The sequence below is a fragment of the Lathamus discolor genome, chromosome 6, assembly GCF_037157495.1.
Source record: "Lathamus discolor isolate bLatDis1 chromosome 6, bLatDis1.hap1, whole genome shotgun sequence".
Lineage (NCBI taxonomy): Eukaryota > Metazoa > Chordata > Aves > Psittaciformes > Psittacidae > Lathamus > Lathamus discolor.
The window spans coordinates 87065021-87079797 of NC_088889.1; the positions used below are offsets into that span (position 1 = coordinate 87065021).

At 44.0% G+C, this 14777-nt stretch overlaps 1 protein-coding gene across 4 annotated transcripts in view; it reads right to left on the reverse strand.

The window, feature by feature from the left end:
- MAD1L1 (mitotic arrest deficient 1 like 1) overlaps nt 1-14777 on the reverse strand; it is a 378161-nt gene that overhangs the window by 166180 nt on the left and 197204 nt on the right. For all 4 annotated transcript variants that reach the window (XM_065684510.1, XM_065684508.1, XM_065684507.1 and 1 more), the window contains exon 14: nt 6498-6586. In XM_065684510.1, coding sequence (XP_065540582.1) covers nt 6498-6586 — 89 coding nt within the window. The remainder of the gene's footprint in view (nt 1-6497; nt 6587-14777) is intronic.

Here is a 14777-nt window from a genome sequence, read left to right on the forward strand (position 1 = left end):
GCAGCTTGAATTGCTTAAATGATTCGTAAGCCCGACCCCTACTGGTAATTTTCATATATTAGAAAGTATCAGCTTTTTTTACTCTTGGAAGCTTCTAAAATGCCAAGGAGCAGCTTTTATCATTGTCCAAGACATTAAAAAAGACCATCAATTATTTCCAGAAGAGACACACAAAGCTAGTGGGGATGGAGGATGCTGGAGAAGCCAGAGACTGAAAAGGTCGGAAGAAATGGAAATTCAGAATGGAATGAATGCTTTTAACAACGTGTTTCTAAATGCATTGCAGGACACAAGAAGAGCAACATTTTTCTCTGAGAAACAACAGTGCAGCAGCTACCGAAAGGTCAGAGCCAGACACAGGACTCTCATCAGGACTTTCTTCATACTTGACATGCTGAATTTTAATGTAGAACAAATTCCTCCCCATCCAACCTCCCAAGTAAGCTGTGATGTCGCCACTATCTGCCTGCAGAACTCCTCTCCATGTGGAGGTTTAAGCTCAAACCTCTTAAGATGGCTTTTGAAAGTCATTCATAACAGTCTCCAGAAGGCACTTCACAAAGATCTGAGTGAGCTGTAACAAGGGTGGCTTTAAGTCCTTATACTGTTGTGCTGGTTTGCCTGCTATTTTAAGATGTAATAATCGGTATCCACCTTTCCAAATGTTGTGTGCCAGGGAAAGGCAGCCCACCGAGGCACAGCTAGCTCCTTTCCACGCTGCCTTGGCTCTGCTCACCTTCAGAGACACAACTTGCTGCTTGCTTCACGCTGAGGACCAGGACCAGTGCTGAAGCCTCTTAGTACCAGAGAGGTTCTTGGGACTGACTAGTGCCTTCCCTGTTTCTCCCTCTCCTACTTTTAAAACTGTTAAGCGTCCTGGATCTCCAGTGGGAAAGCATTAAGAACCATTAGCAAACAGTTCGTGCTATTCCAGCTTTGCTTTCCAGCCCTGGGGAACTCTTCCCAATGGCAAAGAGAGGGAAGCAAGGGAAATCCTATCTATATATAAACACAGCAAAGCATTTGCAGCTGGTGGTTAAGATACAGTAGTCAAATATTGAAAAATATTTACTTGCTTGGCACTTGAATCTCTTCATTTACATAAATTCAGGTACAAAGCCAACTGTGCACTGCTTTGGATGCAACAGCATCCACAAAGGCAGCTGCAGTCTGCACGCACCTCATGCTCTCTCTGTCCAGGGACATCCGCACAAGGTGTGTGATGCTATTTTATCACCAATTTGCATGCCTCAGCTTGTGACACAGGGGAGTTCCTTTCAGGTAGGGAGAACAATCCCAGATAAATGCATGTGAGAACCACAAAGAGCTACAGAAACCACAAACTACAGAAACATCTGGTTACAGATATAAGAAAGAAATTCTTTACTATGAGGGTGCTGAGGCGCTGGCACAGGTTGTCCAGAGAAGCTGCGGCTGCCCCATCCCTGGCAGTGTTCAAGGCCAGGCTGGACAGGGCTTGGAGCAACCTGCTCTAGTGGAAGGTGTCCCTGCCCGGGACAGGGGTTGGAACTGGATGAGCTTTCAGGTCCCTTCAACCCAACACAATCAATGATTCTATGATCTACCAGCTTAACATTTGGTCCAGAATGGATGCTGGTGTCCATTTTAAAAGCAGCCTTGCAGCACAAGGCAGGAAGAAACTTTCTGAAATACTGACACCATTCTTAAGGTTTATGATACAGGGAAATATAATTCGGATTAATTCCTGGAAAATTTACCAACTTCTCCATACAAGGGTTGGAAAACATGAAAATATTTAAACTCCGGCAAAGATCTCTTCGCATTTCTGGAAGACTCTTCCTACATCAGATACAGACAGCTTAATCCAGAGTTGAAGGCTCCACAGACACAACTCAAATTCAAACCACCTCCATGGCCTTGCACAAGACCTAATCTAGTGCAAGAACACAGATTCACTGCTGTTTGCCCAAACTTGTGGATCTTCCTGCTTTAAAAACTGAGCTTTATATTGCCTCCACTGGATGTGTCACTGTCCCACATCAGAAGAAGGAACAAAAGAAAACAACCCTGCAGCCTCAGGTCTCCTGAAATGACACTTGTGAGAATCAGGAGACATCACACTGTGTGTGTTTAGTCTATCTAAAAAGCATTTAGATGGTGAGCAAGGGCTGCCAGACAGAAAAGCTGCTCCTACTTTAGAAAGGAAGAAGGGTTTCAACAGCATCTAGGCACTATCCCAAAATCTCTCTCAGTCCAGAGCTATTCAGTGCAGTTAACCAATGACAATTCCCTGCCATGACTTCCTTTTATTGGTTTTTAATGTTCTCAGATGTGTGTTCTGTGGTCTCCTGTAGAGCAGTGTGGATATCACCCATGAGGACATGCCTCACAGAGGCCCCATCTGCAAAGAGGACACGGCCATGTGGAAAAAGCTATTGGTGAACAGGAAACTAGTGAATGGAGCAGAAAATGTATGCGTTGGGAAGACGCTATTAAGGGATCCAGATGGCATTGAGATGGTGTTAGGAGCAGAGCAGACAGAATTCCAGCAAGTGTGACTAATGGGCATTGGCAAGGACATGAATTTCTTCTGAATTACTATAACTCTCCCCAGTCACTAAATCCACAGAAAACATTTAGGATTTACTGGGGTTGCAGTTTGACAGCAGAAAGAAGAAGTTCAGATTTGTTCCAGCTGAAAAGGTCCTTCAGCTCGTGCCACTTAAAGTCTTGAATGAAGTTCTTTTTAAATATATTACCTTTATTTATAGGTTCTGAAATAGGAGTTACTGCACAGTTATCACCTTCCTTCTAAAAGGTGCTAATGCCTAAATGCTCTCTGCTTTGCTATACCCCACAGTGCATGAACTCAACAGTTCAACCACTTTTTCTCTTCGTAAGATCTGCAGAATATAAACAAATCTGATTTCAGAGGGAGCAGCAAGAAGTGTGAGAAATGACAGCATTAGCACCAGCTTTTATTGTCTCTTCAGAAACGATGATGCTGGGGAGAGAGTTTCACATTTAAAGCTATAAAAGGGCTGACGAAAGAGCACTTTGTTCTCAAGAGAAGGAGGAAAAACTGATAAAGTCTTTCAAGTCTCTTGCTGAAAATTTACTTTCCATACTAAAGAAAAATGAGACAAAAGATGTGTTTTTAAAAGCTCTCATTCACTCACAGGAGGTGAATACAGATTCAAAGGATTAATATGGATTTTTTTCCACCTTTATGTCTCTCCTGCTTTTGTTTTCAGAAGTAAGCTTCTAACCCAAAGGGTGTATGTGGAAATGCCTGGAGGCTCCCAGACCATTCCTGCTCTACTGAATCCTCTCACTGGCTTCTGCTGGTTTTCCTCTCTTTTTCATATTCCTTCATGACAGCAGCTAACTGGAGAGGCTGGGCTCAGTCCAGAACAGCAGAAGCATCATACTGTAAGTTAATGGGATTTCGAAGACCACAATAAGCTACAGAAATGGAAATAACTCCCTCATAAGCTGTGGCATTTCTTTTCCCACTTTCCAATTTGAAAGTTGCATTCTTCCCTGCCTTCTGACAGAATTAATTGCTGGCAGTGGTCTCTAGAAGGAAGAAGTAATAGTAGAGCTTGTGTTGCTCATTCCTCCTTAGCAGCTATGTAAAATTGAGTAAACCAGTCCCATTGGGGCCCACAAAGACACAGCAGGGCAAGCACAACAGACCTAATCCCTTCCCATACTAATCTTTATTCTCCTCCAAACCCCTTCCGTTCTTTCATCACAGCTTTCCAATTCGCCTCTGCTATACAGACAGGACACATCCAGCTGAGCCCCAAGGAGTCTTCTGGTGTGGACCACAGCACATTATTCCTGAAGCCCAAAAGCCTTGGGGAAGATAGTGATTTATCTTGTGCTCCTTTGAGAAAGAGCCTCTTCTGTAAAGAAAGAACGTGGCCCTTTCTTTTTGCCCAACACAGAAAATGCCAGAAAACACACAATAAGACCCAACCATACCCTCTGACTGCTTATGTCCAGAAACATAAGAAAAAAGTCTTTATGCAGTTGATTCTGCAAAGTTGAATTGAATTCCTGAGAGTCTAAAATGACACCTGAAGCAGTAATAGCAGCAAACTAAAGCAAAAGGAGCAGGGACTGGTTTACCAGTTCTCCAGCAGAAAGAACACTTTGCACCAAGTCATTTACTGTTAGAGCTCAGCAGTGAAAAGGGTGCTTAAAACCAAAGAAATCCATGCTTTTGGAACAGCTTTGTAGCTAAATGACTAGCATCAGGGCCTGGATAAATAGTTAAATTAGCTGTAACAACAGAAAGTGGTTCAGTAAAAAGTGACAGAAAAAACAGCCTGGAATTAGATCCTGGGACTGTGGTCCCTGTGCATCCACATTCAGCACCATCCTCAAGAGCATGGTACTGAAATGAGGGAGAGAAGAAAAGACAAAATATCACCACGAAACAACTGCAGCAGCTTAGCCTCTTTGCTGGAAGAGCTTTCAGTGTACAGCTCATCACTGGAATGTAGCTCTGCACCATCAATGGCTTTTTGTGTGAAAGGTTTGACACGATTTCATGAAAGGGGGAGATTAGTAATCAGAGAAATTCTTTGAAAACGAAGAGAGAAAAACATTATCTAAGGGAGTTCAGGGCTACCTTTGAGCAGAACCAAACACCACAATCCCATAACAAGGAGATACTTGGGAGCTCTGCTTCCCCGGGCCCAGGAAACACATTTTCATTCAGGGCAAAGCCAGACATCTCTATCCCCACTGTCAAGAGACTTCCACAATGCAGAGTGGTCCAGGACTATGTGGCAATCCAGCTGTTTCCCCCTCCACATGCCGTCCCTGGAGCTGCTCAGTTAATAGATGGCAAGTGCTGTTCAGTGGAGATAAACACCAAATAATGAGTCTTGGAGGTGAAAATAAAAGAGACTAAACACCTCCTACATGAAAGGGTGCTACAGCTCAGAGCAACCCAGGGAGGGAGGGAGAGACTGACGAGGTACAGGAGAAATACTCTGAAAACCTTCAGCTCCCAGAAGACAGCAAACAGGATGCTTGCTTTACTGATATGGAGACACAGCATTAATCAGAAGTGACGGGTTTAATGTTGCTGAGGAGGTGCTGAATGCTTCTGCAGCAGTGTAAACATCAGGTTTCAGAGGGTCTAGTGTACCTTAGCAAACAAAAGACCTGAATGAGCTCAGGTCAAACAAATATGCCCAAAAGCAGATGGAGACAGGTTTATTTCCCTGAAAAAGGGAAGCCATAGCATACTATCCTTTACCAGAAATCAAACAGATGATGGAATAAAAAAGGGAGACGTATGCCTTGGGTCTCCAGAACTATTCAACCACCTTGAAGAAAACTACAGGAGTCCTGAAGATGAGGTGTACAACCCTAAAAGGTATTGGAATAGCTTAGCTGAACATGTGTTATTATCAAACACCTTCCCCTCTGCTACGGAACTGGGCTTTCCAAGCGTAAAACAAGCTCCAGAGGCAAAGCACAGGAGCAAAGTCATAACATACAGGCCAGTAATTTCTGCCTTCTGTAAGATTCTGCTTGCTGCAAACTCTTGCTTTCAGTCCTATGAGGCAGTAAAGCTTTATAGTGATGGAACTGAAAATACAACAGAATTAAGAAGTGAAAGTCCAGCCAAAGTCTTACATCAGCTGAGAATAAAAACCTCAGCCTGTCAAGATCTGATTTGCTCAACTTAAATAAAAGGAACTTTATTAAACATTCAGAATCAGATGAACTTTTCTGTGCTCAGTATTTATTGTGTCACCTGCTTTGGAATGGAAGCTGCAAATGCTTTAATAAATACATGGGAAGGTTGTCTAGCTTCACTGTAGCTTTTGTAAATGCTCATGTATCCTTTGCTGAAATGCTGTTTTGTAACTTCTCTTTCACTGAATCACAACAGGTATCCCTCTGCCAGCTACAGCAATGCACAAGGGGAAACATCCCTCTTTTATCTCCAGTGCTACATGCACATCAGTATTACAAAAGCTGGATTCTAAGTCTCTTCACACACATGCCAACAGATCCTGTATTTACAGTCGAGATTTGGTCAAAATAAGTAACAAACAGCAATGCTGTTTCCACACGAAAGTCAACAGTGGGAATAGTGATGAAGGAGCCAGCCTTATGAATTAACTGAGAGCAAAACACCCCGAACACTGAAAGAGAAGAGCTTGCAGCCTCCCAGAAGATAGAAAAGCTTATAAAGTATCTAAATGCAGGAGAGATCAGGGGCTGAGGCTTTCTGTTAATGCTTCATGGATTTCTCATGTCCATAAAAGCTGTCGGGAAAGTAAAAAGTGTGCTTGGGGAAAACACATCCTACTTGAGAGACGCAAGGACAATATGTTCTGATTGTGACACGTAGCACCTGGTGCTCTACCATGACATGGCAATAACCAAAGCAAGCGGTGAAACTATGCCTGGGGGCATTTCCTTTCTCATTAGCTCCACTGAAAACCACAGAATCTTCTGAGTCTTCCCTTTGCTTTGCCTACCTTAGTGTGTCAATCTCCTCCTTGGTAATGATGGTACTTTGCTCTGCTGTGCACTCTTGAGACTTCAGGACTTTCATCTCCACCTCCAGCTGCAGAAGAGAAAAGGCATTAGTTCCTCCAGGAGTAATAAGGGGCACACACAAACAGCAAGGAGAGGAGGAGAACATGTTCTGCACAGATCAGGCCTTTCCCAGGATACAGATGTGAAGCCCAGTCCTCCATGTGCTGAATGTCAAGACGTCACTTAACCTTGCTTCCTTGCCCTTTTGCCTTTCCCAACATCTTCTCCAACGTAGATTAGGCACAGAAAATGTTTCTAAGCAAAGCTCCTGCTTCTCTTCCAGGTATTTCCCTCACCTGTCCCCCATGGATAATGGGATGCAGAGAATTTTCTGTATGGTATTAGGAGCTCGCTGCTACCTGAGATTCAATATTGACAGTTCAACCTCATTTAGTTTCAGTTCCTCCCCAGAAAAATGAACCACAGGATTATGCTGTCTTGCCCAAGACAAGTTTGAGACATGTACACTGAATCCAAAAGGCTGGGGAATATTTCCAGCACTTTCCAATATACACTTCTAGCTCCAGTTGCTCAGGCAGCTCTTGTGGAACAAACAAATAATTAAGACTACCTTCTGCCTCTGGCTTTGTTTGGAAGGAACTCATAAGAAAGTATTTCAAAACTGTGCAGACATGAAAACTTCTTACCCAGACTCTACCATTCCCAGGCTCCCTGGTTTATGGGAATCTGTATCCTTAATCCGGCTATCAAGACAACGCATGGATTGATAAACTACATACGTTATTTGTTTCTAAACCCCTCGGAAAATGATGTATTATGAAGTGTAAGCAGAGATGAACCACCCAGAGGATACTCAAACTTATGTTCCAGCACCTTTTCCCAGCTTAGACCTCCCTCACACTCATCCTTGAGATTCTGGATTTCCTTTTGTCATCTGTCTTCTAGCACCTGGCAACTAATTCCCCTAATAAATCCATTGACAGAAACAATATTTTTCACTCGGGAGGAAAGCAATAAGCAATTACAGATGCAAAACTTGTGACCACAGAGAGCTCAGTGCTCAGCATCAGGGAAATAATCCATTAATACACCATTCCCTTCCACACCACGGATTAGAGCTGGAGAGCAAAATCACATTGCAATGGCAAATTTCTTGCAGACAGAAAACTGGCAGAAACTGCCCAGTTTTACATGGAAAAGGCACATATTGACACGTGCAGTCATACTGCTCAGCCAGAACTGAGATTTTGACATATTGCCTCTTTGCCCTTCCATGCTTACCAGAACAGACAGGCAGAGCATGGCAGCACTGTTAGCAGGAAAGGGCAGGAAAGGAATGGTTGGCTTAATCTCCCTCCCCTTTCTGATCCTTCAGGGACAGAGCAGGAGAGGACAGAAAAGAGTCTTTAGCCAAATTTCCCCCTGGTACCCCAAAGCCCTGAATTCTCCTCCTTTCTGTCAAAAGGCATCTAGGAAGCAAAAATAAGCAAAGTCCCCACCTGCACCATCAGGCTGTACAAATGTTAATGTATATTAGCTGCCTGATAAGATTATCACAGCCAGAAATGCTTCCCTCAATTTTCTGATTACCGAGCTTATCTCTCCCAGCTCAGCCCATCACAGATGGCTGGGGATAAAGCAAGCAGGCTAGATAATTCCAGGAATGTAAACAAAAGGTACCGGGACCAGGAGCAGGCTTCAATTCCAACTTACTTCTAGGAGGAAAACACTCATTCTATCTCCTATTTCCCGTGCCTGCTGAAGTCTGGATGTGTTTGCTATTAAGTTTTGTGCTGCTTTTCTGGACTGCATGCGGACAGCATTTGCAGATGGAAGGGCTGGTAAGTGTGTTATTTATCACTGGCTAAGCGGGCTCAGCCTTGAGACCAAGTGCCACCTGCTCACTGGCACAAGGAGATAAATCACAGCCACCTTCGCAGGGGAAAAGAGGGTACAGAGGGGATGGGTGAGTAATCTGGTGGTGGGATCTAGGGACTCTGGTGATGGCTGCATAGAGAGGAACAAATGGAGTGTGTAACGGGAAAAGGAGATAGGAGAGGGAATGAATGCCTGCTCCGATGAATGCTGCTGTGACAAACATCAGCACAGGTCTTGTCTGATATCCAGTGGTGACAAATCAGTGCCAGGTATGCTCAGTGCTGTTGTGATGAGATTCTGCTGGGTTTCTGCGAATAAGCTGTTGAAAGAGAATGAGGAGGGAAGGGCACAGGGACTGGAAGGGTATTTTATGTCACTTCTGTGTCTTCCCAGTTTTCAAGCAGCAAAACTACCTGGACTGAAATCTGATGTGCCTGAGGTGAGAAGGGAGAGGAGAGCACAGCGAGATCTTTACAGATGAAACTGGCTCAAGCAGTTACATGCTGACATGGACCTGCTTCCCAGAACGAGGATTAAAGCTACTGGATTAAAACTATTGGAGAGTCTAAAGTTCAGACCAAGGCACCACTTTGGGCCAGAGCAAATTATTGCCATTAAAACCTCATTGCTCGTGGAAAAGAAAATAGCAAGTAAAACTGCTAAGGTATTAAGTATTTCATTAATATGCTGTTTCCTTTAACTGTTAAGGTTTCAGTGAGTGAAACATCCCTCATTGACAATCTCAGAGAAGGTACTAAAAATCTTTTTTATGTCTCTTCCAGGGCAAAAAGAAAGTTGCTTAAGATATGATGGAGCTGCATGCTGTTGGGATCCAATTATGCTTTTCCAAAGAGCAGGCACAGTGCAGGCAAATAGGTCTTTCACGAAACAAGAACTAAGAGAAGAGCAAAAAAGAGCAAAAAGTAAGGAACCCATTGATAAAACCTTCCTCTTCTTTCCAGTTTCACCCACGGAACAGGATCTCACCAGCCTTTGGTCGGACCTGGCACACTCATACCAGCATAATGCTGCATGAGACACTGCCACTGCTGGCTCCTCCAGCTGCTCCTCCACTCAGTTCTGTGTATGTGGTCAAGGCAGAAAACAGAGAAAAGAAAAAGAAGCAGCAGAACTGAACGAGGCAAATAAGCAACAGGAAGGCAGGAAGAGAAGAAAAACTAACCCATGTTCTTTCTACATCACTTTCAGCACTATGTGGAAGCGTAAGAGGTGAGGGGGTTACCCAGAACAGTCTCTTTCACACAGCCTCTCGGGCAGCCCTGGGGACTGGGTGATAAACATGAAACGACCCACTGAAGTCGCAAAGTTTGCCCCTTCCTGTCCACTTGCCCTCAGGAAAGGATAAGGAGAAGGAAAACCAACCTCCTCTTGCTGTTTTCTCTGCCTAATTCCCATCGCATCTCTTTTCCTCAATTAATTCCAGTCCTAGTCTCTCTGGTTCACCAGATGCCACTTTCACCAGGCTCTTTCTGCTTTTCAGACTAACTAAATATTGCTGTCTAAATTCTTCCATTTCTATCAAGAATTTGATATAACAGGCTGAGTTAAGCTTTCATCACTTTGAATACCTTAAACCAGAATCTAGAATGGGGAAAAGGGCTGCTCAAATTACAGCTCACTGCTGTATTCCCCCATTCAATACCAAACAACCAAGATCAAGCTGGGCTCCTTTTGCTCTCTTTTATGTTTTTAACTTTTTTAACTAGTACTGAGGGCAGAAAGGGAACATTGTCCCAAAATAATTGCATCTCTTATCCTGAAAACTGCACAAGTTTTCAGACCTGAGGAGCAGGAGCTTCAGGCTTAATAGCACACAGGATCAGACCCCCAGCAATATCCCCACTGTACAGAACATTTTAGCAACTTGAAAAGAAAAAAAGCCACTATTTTTAATACTATTTTTAAGTTATCCGAGGCTTTTCTGACAATAGAAAAGGGAGAATAATGAGTAATGTCAGAGCCCATGACTTGGGAATAAAACACATAAGCAGGTACTTAACATGTTGACTATGTGATGTTTCAGAATATAATGGAACCTCTTGCTCTCGGCCTAAAATGATCCTGTTTATCTCAATCCTTTTCTACTCTCTTTCAGCTCATAAACATGAATTTCAGTCCAGCTTCATTGCTCTCCATGGAAGTGATCAGGACACATCCAGTATATAGAACAATTTTAGAATGTCCATTTCCACAAATACGCAAGTGCCTCAAAAGATGAAATGCAAACGCTTTTTCCAAAAGCAGTACTGTCATCGTTATTTACCAGCCAAGAAAGCGAGGAAGGAAGAACATGGATGGATTTTCATCTAGGGTTTTATTAAATGAAATATCCTTCTTCTTTCAGCCTTATTTTTAAACCTGCCTGGACAGGATTGCGAGATGGTGGTTCTCCTCCAAGTGTTAATGACATAGCAAACACCCACAGCAGTGGAAGAAATATGTTCCTTGCTGGTTCTCTCTTCTGGAGGAATTATTTAAAGATATATGAGATGACAGGAGAAACATAAAATTATGGATTCATCTCCTGACAGCTCGAAGAAACAGAACTTTACTTTAGAGAGTTGATTTTCTTGGTCTATTTCTAGCATTTGTCATTTATGACCCATATATGTCCCCTCCAAAACAAGCCTCTGCAATGCCACAGACTTGGTGCTCCTCACGCTTGATTCCAGCAGGCTTCAGCACTGAGGAAGATAAACCATTCCAAAGCATCCTACTGCTCACAGCCTATCTTCAGAATGAGACTTACCACAGGTCTTGAACTTCTACCTCAAATCAGTCCCACTTGAAAGCTACATTTATGAACTTCTGAACATTATCACACCCTGCCCAAAATCATGACTACATCATTGTTCAGGTGCCTCATTTTGGATAGGAAAGGACTCAAAATCTCAAGCATTTCATAGGATTTGCATGTTGAAAAGAAAGGGGCTGGTATACTCGCCCACATCATGTACACACATTTCACAGAACACATGCTGGAGACATAGAGTTATTATTTGAATAATGAGTGCATTTTAGTGAGGGGCTGATACAGCAATCTTACCCTGATGAAGTGTGTCTGCACGTCATTCAGCATTCTTGGAACTGTGAAAAGCAGGAAATGCTGAATCCATTATAAATGTCTAAAGGTTTATTTAACAATGGGCTGATGCAACATCCTTTGAAAGGCCTTCCTCGGCAAAAGAGCTGATTTTAAAAGGCAGAGATAAATAGGAACTGAATTGCATGAAACCAGCATGGAAAGGTGAATTGAGAGGTTGTGTTTGACTACAAGTCTCAACACAATTCCAGAAGCTATTTAAATACATAAATATTTAAATGGTGAAAACCAAGCAGACTTGGAAAGGAAGAGTGTGCACTAAAATAGACAAGAACAGAGAAAAAGGACCCTGAGTATGACCCATATGCTAAGGTTTGAAAACTGGCAAACTACAGCTCCCCAGCTGTTCCAGCGATGCTACTCATGCTTCTCTCCAAAGGATGTGGCAGCGACTAAGGATCTTATTGGCCTCTCTTCCCACAGAGCAGTATCGCAAGCCTGGTGACCTCCTGTTATCTATAAGCTTATAAATCTGGTGTCAGGACAGAAATCAAACATACATGAACACCAGTGAGTTTAATCTGGGTGTCCAGCAATACAAGGGTGTAAGACACCATGCTGAGTACTGCCACCCATCATTCTGTTCAGCACAAGCAATATCTCCTCCTCAGGATGCCCAGTGTCCTGGGTTCAGCGGTAGCAGTCATTTTTCTCCTTCGTAGCTGGTGCAGCGCTGTGTTTTGACTTTCAGCCTGGGAACAGCGCTGATAACACTGATGTTTTCAGTTGCTGCTCAGTAATGTTTACTCTGACCAAGGACTTTCTGAGCCTCATGCTCTGCCAGGGAGGAGCGGAAGCTGGGAGGAAGCAGAGACAGGACACCTGACCCAAACTGACCAAAGAGGTATTCCATACCACAGCACGTCATGCCCACTATATGAACTGGGGGCAGCTACCCAGAAGGGCTAGATCACTGCTTGGTCGGGCTGGGTATCGGTCGGCGGGTGGTGAGCGGTTGTATTCTCTTCCCTTGTTATTTCCCTTATCATTATTATCATTGGTGGTAGCACTATTGGTTTGTGTTATACCTTAGTTACTGGGCTGTTCTTATCTCAACCCGTGGGAGCTACCTTCTTTCGATTCTCCTCCCCATCCCTACAGGAGTGGGGGGAGGAAGCGGGGGAGTGAGCGAGCGACTATGTGGCTCTGAATTACTGACTGGACTTAAACCACAACACCCAGCCCCGTGAGATTCTGAAGGGCTGTTCCCCTAAAACATCTGCAGAGAAGCACACAGGGAGAGATCTAAACCTCACCAGATTTCGTAGTGAACTTCACTCTTCTTCAAACAAATAGGACAATACTTGCAAAATAAAATACTACTTACATTCAGAAACAGGCTAAGCAGACCAGGATTAGTTGGTACATTTCCTTGAGAAAATGAATCCTTGATGCCATTGTGAAACAAAAGCAATAAAGCCAAAGAAAATCAGATATTCAATAAAAAAGAGGTTTAGAACTATCTATTTCCCACTTGGTTACCTTTAAAGACAAGGCCTAGCTGGATCAGAGTTGCCAATCTAACAAACTTGGTGTGGTTTTATCACTGAGAAGACAAGGCTAGAAACAACCTTCCGGCAAACAGCTTCCTAAAAATGTACTCATGCATATATATATATTCTTGTAGGTACAGACAAACTGGGAAACGGACATATGCTGACTTCTGCTTCTCTCAATACAGTCTGGCCTGTGGCTTTCCTCCTCCTGTTGCAGTAAAAAGAGAGCAATTTTTCAAGTTTATACCGAATGTCATTCTATTTCATTTCCAAATACAATCTCACAGAGAGAAGGTTCGCTTTGCACTGCTTCCAATCTCTAAAGTTAATATACAAATTTATATTCCTTTTTCCCCCTCGCTCTCCTAAATGAAGAGGCGTAATTACCAGGAACGCTCGCTACAAACGCATCGAGTGCCAAGGGAGAAGGAGCTGTCACCGCTGGACAGCTGCAGCAGCCACCCTTCTCTCCCTCCTGTTCCCGGAGGATCCTGCTTAGGAGGCAGTTTCTATCTTTCCTATTAGCAGAGGTAGCTCACACACAGGAGCAGGCGTCAGCCCCTCCCTTTCCAAGCAGGACAATCATAAGGAATAGAATTACAAAACTCACTTCAGCCTGTCAAGGGGCCATCGGTACTCGCAAGGATGATTCCTCCCAAATTCCCCTTTTGCCTCTCCCTGGCTCTGCTGCCCTCTTGGGTGGTGGCTGTCATTCAGGTTTCTTTAATAACAGCAGAGAAACTCAGATCTAAAAATTCAGCGCCAGTCTCATCCCTCTCCCCATCTCCAGCACCCTCTCAAAAGGAAGATTGATTATTATAATCAGACTTCGCTCTGACACAGCATTTGCATTTTCAAAGCACAGCATAGTCATTAACTAATTCATCTCCCCCAGGGAGCCCTGACGAGCTTTCACCTCTCTCCCCTCTGCTTCCCAATCTGCAGGCAGCCCATAGCTTTCCGTCAAACACCTCCCCTCTACATTGTGCTGCAAAAGTGAAACTCCAGACAAGCTCAGTGAGCCAAATCCAGCCCTGCTGCAAAGGAGCACAGCTCTGCTTTTAGCAGCTGAAGAACTGAACACACAGACACCCTATTTAAACTGGTTATCTAAGGTTTCCTTATGTAAACCACAGTGGTGTAGGGTATTACAGGGAACAGGCTCTGTCCTGCAAACGAGGGCCAACGAGAAGGGGGTCCCAAAATTATCATGCTCCCATGTCATAGAATCATTGATTGTGTTGGGTTGGAAGGGACCTGAAAGCTCATCCAGTTCTAACCCCCTGCCATGGGCAGGGACACCTTCCACTAGAGCAGCTTGCTCCAAGCCCCTGTGTCCAACCTGGCCTTGAACACTGCCAGGGATGGGGCAGCCACAGCTTCCCTAGGCAACCTGTGCCAGGGTCTTACCACCCTCATAGTGAAGAATTTCTTTCTAATGGCTGATCTAGATTTCCCCTCTGTCAATTTAAAAACATTCCCCCTTGTCCTATCACTACATGCCCTTGTAAAAAGCCCCTCTCCAGGTTTCTTTTAGGCCCCCTTTAGATACTGGAAGATTGTTACAAGGTCTTCCTTGAGCTTTCTGTTCTCCAGGCTGAACAAGCCCAGCTCTCTCAAGCCTGAGCTACATGCCCAGATGCCAGCACATGAAGGATGCACCCATGTCACACCCTCCAAACCCCAGTCTCCTCCTGCACAGCCTTTCTAACAAGCTCTCCCCCAAACACCTACAACACACCTCTGCCCCAGGACTCTGC